General features: G+C 45.9%; 1 protein-coding gene across 1 annotated transcript in view; it reads right to left on the reverse strand.

The window, feature by feature from the left end:
• The window catches only part of SPEN (spen family transcriptional repressor), a 66,287-nt gene that overhangs the window by 45,189 nt on the left and 8,258 nt on the right, over positions 1-12,840 (reverse strand). Inside the window, exon 2 of the mRNA XM_068171852.1 lies at positions 2,478-2,798. Coding sequence (XP_068027953.1) covers positions 2,478-2,798 — 321 coding nt within the window. The remainder of the gene's footprint in view (positions 1-2,477; positions 2,799-12,840) is intronic.

The following is a 12,840-nucleotide window of genomic DNA, read 5'->3' on the forward strand; positions in this document are numbered from 1 at the left end:
TTTCTATCTGCACAAGCTGCTGCTTTCCAGCAGCTACAGTCCAGTTCATTTCAGTGTTTTGAACATTTTAAATTGAGAAAGGCTCGGTGATGTTCTGAGTTAGTGTGATCTCTCAAATAAAGAGATTGACAGATAAAGGAACACTACAAATAGTTGAGTATTCCAATTTAGACAAGTACCAGGATGGTACATCTTGGTTACATCCACAAAATGGAAGATCCAGAATGGTTACTTTGAACATTTAAAAAATACTTCTAAAATCCTAAATATGTCAGGGTAGCCAAAATTAATTTAAAAATTAATTATCCATCTTACAAGGACATTTCAACTTTTTTTTTCAGCCTTCTCTCTCATATTCTTCCTTTAGAATCTGTTATGAGTCACTTCAGTCCCCTGAATCCTGATAACCCAATTCTGCCTTGTGCCTCCTCCTCCTCCTCTCCTGCATCACAGCTCTAGTTCAAATGGCAGAAATATTTCAGGGATCTTTTATAAACTGAAAATGGGATTTGAATATTTTTTCAATTAGCATCTCAGGAAGTTCCTTCCATTCCTTCTCCAGTGAATCACTAGATCCTTTATCTTCTCAATATATTCACTCTCTGTTGTTAAATTGTAACTCATATCAAGCTTTCTATAGGGCTCCCTCACATCTTGCCTGCATTTTTTTCTCTCAAATGATATATAAAAAACTACTTAACAAGTGCAAGAGAATGTCATTATCTTCTACATCTGCTTGAAATTCATTGTTGCATTTCTATTTCCATTATCTCTTGCTCGCAACAATGAAATTTTGAAAGCTATTTCAGCATCTGGCACAGAAATGTGTCTCTGTTTTGGTTCTTTTTTCCCCCTTTTGAAGGACCAAGATCAACTATTTTACAAACAATTGCATTTAGCATCCTACAAAGTGTTAATCAGTGAGAGCTGATTTAATGAGGTCAGAGAAAAAGCAGTATTTTCTAGCAGGTTACTGCTACAGAGCTGACAGAAAGAACAAATCCTTATCCATGAGAAGGACACAGAAGACAGACAGAGGAAGCAGAGCTGAACAGCTACTGGCTACAGTGCTTTCTTCATTTATCTATTAGTACTAAGTGCTACTGGAGTTAGTGGAAAGAGAGGGTTTGACTTGGGTTAGGAGAGGGGCTAATATACACAGGGCAGGACATACCAACCTTTTCCAAGTGTGGAAACACGACCTATATTCCCAATTAAATCTAGGGAGAGAATTGTGAACATAACTTCCCCAATTTTGGCCCCTCTTACAGGGGTAATCCACCTTCTTAATGGGCAAGGGTGTCAAATGATATTTTAGATGAACCAACAAGAAAAAAAAATTCTTAGTGACAAGACACAAAAAAAAAAATTCCACTGGACGGAAGTAGTCCCAGACTGAAACCGTAACTCTGAAACCCCCAGACTTCTTTCTTGAGACAGAAGGCACTTAAATAGATCCATAATTTTAATTTCCAGCCCTAAGTCTGAATCAAGCAGCTGGTAGAAGATCCCCCGAGGCCCGAGGGCCCTCACGCTGCTGCCAGCAGGCATCCTCTGGCCGCCTTGGTAACCATCCAGCCCAGTCACTTCTCACTGGTGTATCCACAAACGGGTATTAGCACCACGTCCTTAAAGCTAAAGTATGTTTAATGTGGAGCAGCAGAGCTTTTTAAGAGACTAGATAGTAATCCACTCCCCATGGCTACTGGCGTCTTGACTGTATACCATCCAATAAATTCAAGGCAGTAGTTCTTATCCCAGCTTTAAAAAAAAATAAACTATAATTTCCAAAATTTAGTAATGTCCGTCATCTCTTTTTGCCAATACCATCAGAAAGAGTAATCCCAATAACTTGGAAATGATGTAGATCCAAAATGGAACCATCACAAGCTGCCTTCGGTCTTCTCCATCCAAGCGTTATTTCCATGGCTAAGAGTTGTCGGTAGAATCCAAGGGGCTGCATCATTAAAGTCTACTCTGAATTTTGTGGTGACAATCCAATTAACATACCCGCTGCGTATAGTGAGAGCTGAGAGCTAGGCATCAAGCTTTCACCGAATTCTAGGTTCTAGTATTCCGAAGATACTCCACAGAGAACTTCACCACATGTTGTAGAGTAAGATAGCTCCATCTGGCAGCAGGGATACATCCAGCAAGGCCTTAATATTATCCAAGAAATGGGATCGCTACTTCTAGAAAAGAGTAACTCCAATATCGATGCTGGCCAAAGGAAATCTTCCATCTTAAAACCACCTTATTTCAAGTGTAGGTAGATATCCAACCAGCTGCAGGACACATCCTCTATGGATCCACAAGGTACCAGCCACTGGGATAGAAATCACTTCCGTTTCCAACCCAAAATAGGAAACATAGATAATTCCCAAAATTTTAAATCCATCTGGGGGCCCTAGATACGAGTTTGTGTTTCTCACCATATCAAATACAAAATACCTGCCTAGAGAAACCTTGGAACTTACCCATCAAGTCTCCGCTCATAACGTCCTTCCCGTGCATGAAGTGATGGTGGGGGGCCATAAGTGGGCCCCCCACCACCTCCTCTGAACCCAGAAACCTCTCTACTACGAGATGCTATGGAAACTGTATCATCCAATCCCCGCGCAGCACTGGGAATGGTTCCTGGCTCATTATAATCCGTCCGTAGGTCTCTATCTCCCATTTTGTTGACAGAGTTGTGTGCCTTCTGGGCACTTTTGATGTCCACAAAATCCACAAATGCTGCCACTCCGCCTTCCGACCCCCTCTTAGGGAGGATTTTGACACTTTCGACACGTCCATATCTGGAAGAGAAGCAAAGCAGAGCACACATGTTAGTGCTGGTGGGAAAAGACCACGTTTAATAACATTGCCTCCTGCAAAATCAACATCCAACCCTTCACCCTTCCCCTGTGCCAGGAAAATCAATCATTGGGAGACACCAAGAGAGGAAAAGCCATTTGGAGAGGGGAAAAAGCCATTTAAACTTTCCATGGTTACAGTTAAACTCCTTTCTGGAAGTGTGGGGAGCCTACTATGGGATCACCCTTTTTGTAACAGCAGAGCAGTAGCAGCTCAAGAAATAGAAAGGTGTTCACAACCAGAGCACCCTGCACATCATTAGTCTGACACAATTAAAGAGGCACAATTAAAACAAAACCGTGTCATGAGGAAAAATACAGACACCCAACAATTTTCTTAGGAGACAAATGACCTTGACACAGCAATTCCACTACTTCGATCTGTATTTGACCCGGAGTGATCCTCGCTCCTGATCCCAAACCCGTTTACTTCCACACTTGGCAGGACACACGGACCCCCAGACCCAGGTACTGCTGGGGTTCAGCCTCCCACCCCCACTGCAGACCCAGCTGCCCAACAGGAGCTGAGAAATGCTGGAGGGAATGTGACACCACCCTACGTAATGTATGTTAAGTAACTGCAACACTGGCACTTACAGATGAGTAAATGTCTATGCAAAATAAAAATAAACCCAAACATGTTTGTGTACACAAGGAAACAAGATGTAAAAACATATTTAAATAACTTGCATCCACTCACAGTAGAAAGGACAAGCTGGGCGGGATGAGCACAGTGACATTTTAACAGCCAACAACTGCAGGGTTTGGGTGCTCAGTTCTCTCTGCCAAAAGATTCTGAGCGAACCAGGGAAAAGCTTTGAACTGCAGTTGGTAATCCAGGACAAGAAAAGGCAAAAAGTGTATTTCTGAATGTGCCGACATAGAGGAAAGGGACGCACAAATAAAAAACCTAATCAGGAAGTATTTGTAAACTCCTTGAAGAATCATTGTGAAAAAATTTCTATGCACAAAGGCAGCACAAGGCCGGGCAGATGTAAACAGACCTTACACAGGCAAAACTGTTCTCAGCCACACACACAAGGAGAAGGGAATACAACCGCCAGGCTGAGGCACACACGCTGTCAGATCCCCGAGCTGCCTCGGTTTCATGCCTGGCTTTTCCTACACCTTACAATTTCATCATTGTTGTTGGATGACTAATCCTTAAATACGATCTGAAAACCTGCCTTGCTGACTGCTGCCTTCTCATTCCAGCCTGACCTACTACACTTATATAGAACCTGGTTTGGATTTAGAGCCCTTTTTTCCCTGGTTTATACTCCACTGAACATGGCTGTGTGCACAAACAAGAGCATCTTCCAAGAAAAAAAATAAATGCCTTGTTGGGCATAAAGAGACACAGTCACACGCAAGACACGTTCCTGCCTCTCAGCTGTCCAGGGCTGAGCTTGTCACCTTTGTGCCCCTGGGTACAGGACAGGGATGTTAATTCTTGGGAGTTTCCTAATCTGTAATGCTCTGGTTATTTTTTTTTATTGTTTCTTTGTATTTTATTTAATTAAAAGCTTTAAATAATGGCAAATGGAACTGCAGGAAAGCTGCTCCTCAAAGCATGCTCTCTTTGGAAGCTGGATTTGGTTATCTTGCCTTGCAAGTAAGATTTAGAAAGCCCAGAGTAGAGGAGATGGTTAATAAAATCTGTGTGAGGAAAAAAACATGGCCTAATTGGATGTGGCAGATGTAGAGAGAGCAGGAGAGGGAACAGGAAAGGAAGGAGAGGGAAGGAAAACAGGAAAGAGCCTATTTGAGAAAATGTTCGTGCCATGAATGAACGTGACAAAAAATCTGGAAAGTAATTAGGAATCCTAGTTAGGATCACCCTTTAACACGTTTCAGTGCCAGTTTTCTGCAAACAAAGATGGACTCCAACCCTCACATCTAAACCATGTAGCTCCCAAACTGACTGCTTAGAGCACATGCTTTCCTTGCTCACTGTGTTTACACGTTCAGTTTCTGGCAACATGAGCCTGTACTTGTCTTCAATCTTCAGGGGGGAACAGGATTAAGAGACTGTTGATAATGGTATCACTCTCCCTAAAATCCTAGCTGTCCTTTGACTGCAGGCACCATGGCCCCCCTCACATGAAGAACTGCCAGCCAGTGACATCAGAGCTGGCCTCTGAACGACTGCCTGCTCCCCACCTTGACAGTCACTGCCTAATTCTGAAATCCTAACACGTCCATGTTATTATACACACACAGTCAGAACTGTCATTCTTTTGCTGCAGAAGATGCAGAATGTGTTTAAAATGTTCAAATATCTAAGCTCACGCTGCCCAGAAAGCAGACAGGATACAAAACACCAGTGTAATAAGGTCCCCATCTACCACAAAACCCGCCTAGCAAAGGTGTGACTCTTCCCAATATGAATTTTTATACTGGAAGAAGTGTACTTTGGCTATTCATTTCTTTTCCCTAAATAAGAAATGGATGGGGGAGGCTACTACTGTATTGCACTGCGGCCGTGGTGCTAAATCACTCCACTCCGAGACGGCGCCTGTTAATCCCCCATTATCCAGATACATAAATATACGCTGCGCTTTGGTGTCCTGCCCCGTACCCTCGACAGGCCCCGAGGATAATCTGTGGCAATCGCCTTTGCTGAAAGCAAGGGAGGCAGGCGGGAGGAGGAGAAAGGGAGCAGGAGGAGATGAAAGAAAACCCGAGGAGGACAGAGCCCTGAGTATTGCAGGGGAGCTGCTGGAAGAGGAAGGTTTGCCTCAGTCCTGTGACTGCAGGCATCCTCGGATCCCACCGCCAGGATCAATGTGCAGAGTGATCCGGCCTGGCCGCACCCATTGGCGGCTCTCCGAGCTGCTCCTGTCTTGGCAGATGCTGCCGGGAGGAGAGCAGGGGGAGAGGAGGGAGATCTGCAGTGCTGCATCACCACACGGCTTCACTGCAGCACAGGAACGTTACAAGGAAAAAACCACGACACTTTCTGAAGGGCCGGGGGAGGAGAGGCGGCGAGAGCACCGCGCTTCCTTATGCCAAAGCAAGGCAAAATGGAGGTGAACGTGCTCCGAGAAGCAACCTTTGTCCCGGCAGAGGGCTGGGAAGAGGGGACAAAAGGCCAGGGGAGGCATGGCTGCAACCTTTGGTAGCGTTGGCAGAAGAGCTTCTCTCAACCTTCGCCTTGTATCGCTACACCTGTGCGCCAGCCCTTCCCAAGGCTGCGTTTTGCAACCGCTGCCAGAACAACAGAAACAAAGAGGTGCCTTCGCTCGGCTCCCACTCCGCAGACTCGAATGAAAACAAGGCCTTTCAGCGCCTCTTCCCATCCACAACTCCTGCTGATTAATCATTAGCTCCACATCGTAAAGAAGGCGGCCGAGGCCGTGTTTTCGGCAGGGTTTACAGTTCAGCCTGAAGCAGAGGAGACAAGGACGTGTGGGAGCTGTTATGTCACCAAGCACCTCCACCAGCACACCGCGACCGAAGCACCCGGCTGTAAACACACATCGAGCAGCCCTGGCAGAAAAAAGTTGCCCAATCATCACTGCTCGAACAAAGCCACACTAATCCAGCTTTTCAGACAAAGAAAAGGAATTCATAATTTAAGCATTATTGGTTTATTCGCTGTAGATCAAAGCACCTCTACATTCAAGCAGCTGAAATGTCTCTGGGCTCTTGGCACGGCCTCTCAGCATGTTTCCCTCGCTCTCCAGCCCTTCCTCCTCCTCAGCTCTTCCTCCCAAACCAGGAGGCAGCACAGCCGGGTCGGGAAGCACAGTGCAGGGCTGGGCTGGTTCCTCCTCCCCAGGACCGACGTGTCACCCAGGCACAGGCGAAGTCATCCCGCACCCTGCAGCCCTCCCTACCCCGGGGATCAGCACCTGGGCTTTCCAGCTCTAATAAACCATTTCAGCTCAGCTGCTCACTCTGAGCGTTCTTCCTGCACGGTCCCTGCCGCTCCAAGCAGAAGCATTCTGAACAAAGCATGGGCTACAAGAACACCAGCCAGAAATTGTGTAGTGAGCAAGCCTTACTGTTTAGTTGCAATGTTTTATAAACTGATTAGGATCTTTATAGGACGATCTGTACATGATAAGAAAAGGTGGGCTGAAGTGAGGGAGATTTGTTTTTAATATAAACCAAATCCCAATTTAAATCACGGTATCTTCCTATTTCTCTTGCAGCGCTTCCCACAGGTTTGTGAAGACCTTACACACCCAACTATCTTCATCACTGCAGAGGTCTGCAGGTCAGCTACATGCCAGCCAAAGGAACTTCACTGCACTTTCATTTGGAAGCCAGTGCCATGCTCCATTCCACATACTAATAAATGTAACAGACACTGCAGGACCAAAATAACGCAGGAGCTTTTTCTGTGTGTTTCTGCACTGCCCATTACCAGCATGATTTGACAAGCTGCTCCGATACAGCAGAACATCCCAGTATTTTGTATTCACTCAGGTTCCCTTTGACTGCAGTCAGGTATCTTCAGCCATCTGAAAAGCTGGGCTGATTTTGCTGTGCCACACTAAAACTCCTTCCTCCTCTGTGATTATATAACCCCAGCAAGCCCCAGCCTGCATTATTCAGTAAAACACTTGCACAGCTTGAAGCTTTCCTTGGCCAATCACATTCCTCTGGCTTCGTTGTTATTTCATAACAAAATAATGTGTCCTGAAATAATACTTCACCAGATGTTTGTGCCTCTTCTCCTTACTCCTGACACCAAATCAGTCCAAATACCCCACGCTAGGGGTACTCCAGCCCTGCATTCCCCCTGCACAAAGCAGGACTGCTCTAGGTACAGGGAAATCCAGGATGTGCAGCTACTACATCTCCAAAAAGCAGGATGCCATCACCCTCCATGGGGTTTTTTAGCCAGGCTAATGGATGTCTGTTGAGACCAGAAACATCAGTTCTGGGTCTTCTGCTATCATGGATGCTCATTTCGCAGCCTGAGAGACTTGGCCCACCACAACAGCACGTGCAGCCACTTCCCAGCCATAGAATACACAAAATAACACAGCAAACAGCAGCACCGACCACGCTGGGCTCTTACCAGCAGCAGGACACCGAGCCACAGGGACAGCTATCCTGCATAAATCCTGTTTGGAGTTGAGCACCAGCCTCCAGTTCACCAGCTCCCAGCAGGAATCGCACAGTGAGCGTCTCCCGCCCGCACCACTCACAAAAGGTGTTTAATATTCACCACTGAGAGAGTTCCTGAGCCAGCAACACAAAGGGAACTTGTGTCTCTACACGGGCGTTTGCAAAGATTACAGCACTACAACTGATCACAACGAGGGCAGCGATACAATAAATGAAATACGCAGCAATTCCAGCACACTTATCCTAAGGAAATGACATCCCGCCATCTTCCAAGCTTCATATGCATTACAGCCACCTGCTTCACCACCATAAAATTTATATATACACTTATAATGTTTTTTTAGAAAGGCAATTTCCCTATGTCGAGCGATAGAAGATGGTATTTCACCATCTTCAGACCTGAGCAGCACAAGTCTTTGGAATTAAACTGTGCCTCAAATAATGCAGAGCATTACTCAAAATCTGACAGTATCATCACGTGCCTAGCATGGAAGGAGACTGAAGACTGAGAGACGTAGAAAAATCAGGGTATCTAAACAAAAACCACTCAAAATTGCACTGACTGTTTCATAAATACAGTAGCTAATGTGCAGCAGACAGCAAAATCAGGGACAGACTGTTGAGAAGAATGTGCACAGGGCAGGGATGAAAATCATTCCAATTCACCGAGATGAATCTTGACTGAAACAAGCAGAATTCCACCATCCTGGAAAACTACACTTAATTTTAAGTCTAACAAATGTGGGAAACTGTCACCTGTTGAGCCACAATGATTTCACTTGGCAGGACTGCCTGGGTCAGCAGCTGCACTCGGGGCAGACCAGGAAGAAGTATTCACTATATTCACTCGATACCAAGTCCTGGTTGGCTCCCTCACCAGTTGTGTCCTTCACACACTCCACGAACCTCCCAGACTGCTTCCTCTCTGCCGTATTTCCAGCAGACACGTGGTAGGTTTAAGTCACCCACATGAACCCCCAAGAGTGATCATGAGATTTCTCCCGGCTGCGTAGAGAATATTTCATCTATCTCTTCAGATGAAACTGGTCTCCTGGCTGGGTGGTTTAGAACAGACTCCCACTGGGATATTTGCCTTGTTAGCCTTCCCACCATTCTTTCCCATAAACACTGAACCCTGTCACCACTACCATTAAGCTTTAGACAATCCAAACACTTCCTAACACCACCTCTCCTTCCTTGCCAGTTCCTTCTGAAGAAGTCACAGCCATTCACTGCAGAACTCCAGTAGCGTCAGCCATCCCCACCATAATTCCATAATGGCAACTCATACCATCATGTCCTGCTGTGCAATGGTTTCCAGCTCCTCCTGTTTCTCACCCGTGCTGGGGGCACTGGTGCAGATCAATTGCTGTGTCTATAAAGGTAAGACACAGCAAATGGCTGGGACCACACTCCGGATCATCACAAGTAGGAAAGCTCATCCATGAGTGATAAATCGAGGAGATGTGCAGCTTTGAAATCCTTCATCTTCCCAGTGCCAAGCAAAATAAAAGAGCTCCTTGTATCACAAGAAGCTCTGGTTTTCAAGCCACACCAAGAACAGCCCTTGTGACAACAATGATTCAGAAATATGCCCTAATTACCAAGCTCCCATCATTTTCTAGATTACAATCTGAGATGCTTTAAAACCTGTTTAGAGTGATCTTTATTGGCTCTGTGACCTTTGGGGGGAGAAAAACAACGTTCTTCAGGGCATTCTCTGCAGCTCTTCTTCTAGTAATAAAGATCTTCAGGGAAACGTCAAAATCCAGGAACAGAAACAATCAACCAGGTTACAGAGCTCAGCCAGACAATCCTGGGGTGAATCCTGAGCACAATGCTCATACTTCTGCGCTCCTGCCCCAACACCCAAACCACTCGAACCCGGACCCCTCTGGACTTTGCAGCTCCCTCTGGCCCCCAGCAGCACTCAACGGGAAATCTCCCAACTCCCGACTACAAACGGGGGTTTTGTTAATGAGATACAGCACGTGTTCCTGCCACGCACAGAAAACAGCCAGGGCTTTGTCTGCACTCGTAATCCCTCCCTAAGAGATGACAAAGTAGGAAATTAAAAAGCTAGCATAGGCACATTCACTGATACTCCTGATACCTCTGGTATTTAGGAGCAAAACGCTCAACAGATCAGACAGTCCAGAGATAATGCCATGCTGGAACAAATGCTTGCCTCTTTCTTTACAGCTCAGCCAAATGCTCCATTTTAAGACCCCAAGTAAGAGTGATTCCTAATGAAGACATTTCATTTATGTCTTTACTGCAAAGTGACCATTTGGACACTGCTGAAATATTAATATACAAATGGAATTATTACATACCATAGAGGGAAGAAACAGAATATTTAAACCTGGTTTTTCATAGTTCCCACTTTCAGTAGCAAGGATTTCATCCAAGAGTCAATACACCAATAAATTTTTCTGCAACCCCCATGACAACCAGTTCTGCCACAGATCAGCTGTTGCAGCCAACACACATCAGGTCACACGTGAATACAGGTGCATCCATTCCTTAAAATACTGACCAGTTCCACTGCAAGACCCCAGGACACAGAACAGCCTCAAGGAGGAGTCCCAGCAACCTTTCAAACCAGGGCGAAGAGGAGGGCGGGGGAGCTGAACCCATGCTTTGGACATGGGGATTACATGAAGCTGGATGAATAAAAACGCCTCTCAGCACTCCATGCAACATCTCACCGGGCTACATTTAATATCCTCCCCACCCCAGTCAGCAGTTCCGCTGCCAGCAGCGCCAGGAGAACCCGGCATTGCATCAGCCCAGCCAGAGCTCCACCGCACTGGAGCGAAGGGCTCGACACAACATCAGCCACTTTCAGCTGCCAGGGTAACCAGACAAGGCACGGCCACCTCAGCCAGCCAGGACAGAGAAAGTCCCTTACTAAGGCACTTTTCCTAGTTGTTTCTTTGGAACAATCAAGGAAAAGCACAGCAGCACCCATAGCTTATTGGTATATATATTATTAAAAAAAAATAAAGTAGCTTTGTGAGCAGAACTAATGAAGACTCATTTCTTACAGATGCATGTCTTGAGGTCGAATTCTCTGGCGTCCAATAACTGCCAGTTCCCACTGCAGCTTTTCCCACGGTCAGGAACACCTCTCTCCCATGTGGATTCTTTAATGTCTAATAAGGGCTGTGCTCTCACTGCAGCTTTTCTCTCCATGGGGTCGCTAATCAGGTCTCTCTCCTCTATTAAAACCGCTTGTTTTCACAAAACTCAAAGGAACGTCATGTCTCTGAGACTGAATATCCCCTTCACCTTCAGGTTTAGCTGAAACTGGCAAATGGGTTCAAAATTGATTAGGGAAGAGATATATACACATGGCAGGAATACCTCAATCTGGCTCTCCAAGCAGATCAGAATAAATACCACTATTTGTAGAAGCACAGAAAGGTTACAGAAATATGTAGGAACTCTGCATGTTCAGCTGTGTTGTCTCAAGCACGACGAGCTGTGATTCTTTATCCCCAACCTACACAGATGCGCACCGTCACGTTCCTACATGCTAGACACAGAGCCGCCAAATTCCATCTCCAGGGCATTTTTTTTTTTCTTCCAGCTTAAAACATAATCTGCAGATTTGCTTCAAAAACACCAGTGGTGATAGGCTACGTTCAACGCTTTCTGCAGGGGAATTGCTCAAGCCTGTTCTTTTGCGTGACTGATTTTAGGATTTGTTTGGATTTGATGTTAAGAACGCGCTGCATTGCAACTGTAGGGGAATCTCTTGATTAATCAAGTTTTTTTCATTCTTACATGAAAGGGTAATTCCCCATCTCACTTTTGCTTCTCCAAGCTCTGCTTTGCATGTATTTGGCAGCAGATGGAGGAAAATGCAGAGTCACAACATTATGGTCTCCCTGCCATGCTGCAGAGCACTTGAGATGTGGATCATCTTGAAGTTTGGAAGTCTTGGTGCCACTGGTACAGACTTCTCCATCAACAGACATTTACAACCTCTTCTCCAAGGTTTTGCATACTTTCCAGAAAATGGTACTTCAGAGGAAAAAAAAAAAAAAGTTTATCTGTCTGCAGTCTCTGAGACCACCTCAAGTGATGGAACTCCTCTCCCCCCTCAAACTTCAACTGGGTTTGAACAAGTGACTGGCATCAGTTCAGCCCACAGGTTTGACAACTTGAAATTCATTTCTGACAGAAATCAGCCACAGATCCAAGGATTCTCAGTCAAATCCCTAATCACAAAAGCTCACCGATGCTAAGAGGTTATGATCTTGACATCAGGGAGGAAATCCAGCCAGCTCCCAGTCAGTCCAGCCACTCCCGCTCTGCCACACCAGCCAGTCACCAAACGCAGATGTGCAAATGTTATTTCGTTGCTTCATGACTCACCACTTCCATCGCCCTGGAGAAAGTGCTTGTCCCTGTGACTAAACCAACTGGCAGCACAGTCCTTGGCGTGAGCCAGGTGTCAGCCCAAGGAAAATAATATTCCCCACTGACAAGCGCCCGGCAAGAGCCTGGCACACACCCGGGTGTGTTTTGTCTGCAGTGACTACCTGCGCTCCAGGCGCTTTCTCCACAGGCGAGAGCCTGGGACTTTCCAGAGGCGAGCTCCTGAACCAGCCAGACTTTAATGGCTTTCCTTTTAGTGCAACTCAAAGTCGAGGTTTTGCAAAGCTGAGCTGGAAACTTGAGTTTCATTGCAACAGCAGGCGAGGTTTCACACCTTGGCTTTATGAGCTGACTTAAAGGAGGCCTCCCCACACCAAAGACATCAGCAGAGCTGAATCTGAAGGTGAACATGTACTACCAGACCAAGAGGGCTCCTGCTGGGGTTCAAGGATACACCCCAGCAGATACACCAACACAACTGCTGGGAAAGCTGCTCCCTCATTTTATGCTG

Source organism: Anomalospiza imberbis, chromosome 23 (assembly GCF_031753505.1).
Source record: "Anomalospiza imberbis isolate Cuckoo-Finch-1a 21T00152 chromosome 23, ASM3175350v1, whole genome shotgun sequence".
Lineage (NCBI taxonomy): Eukaryota > Metazoa > Chordata > Aves > Passeriformes > Viduidae > Anomalospiza > Anomalospiza imberbis.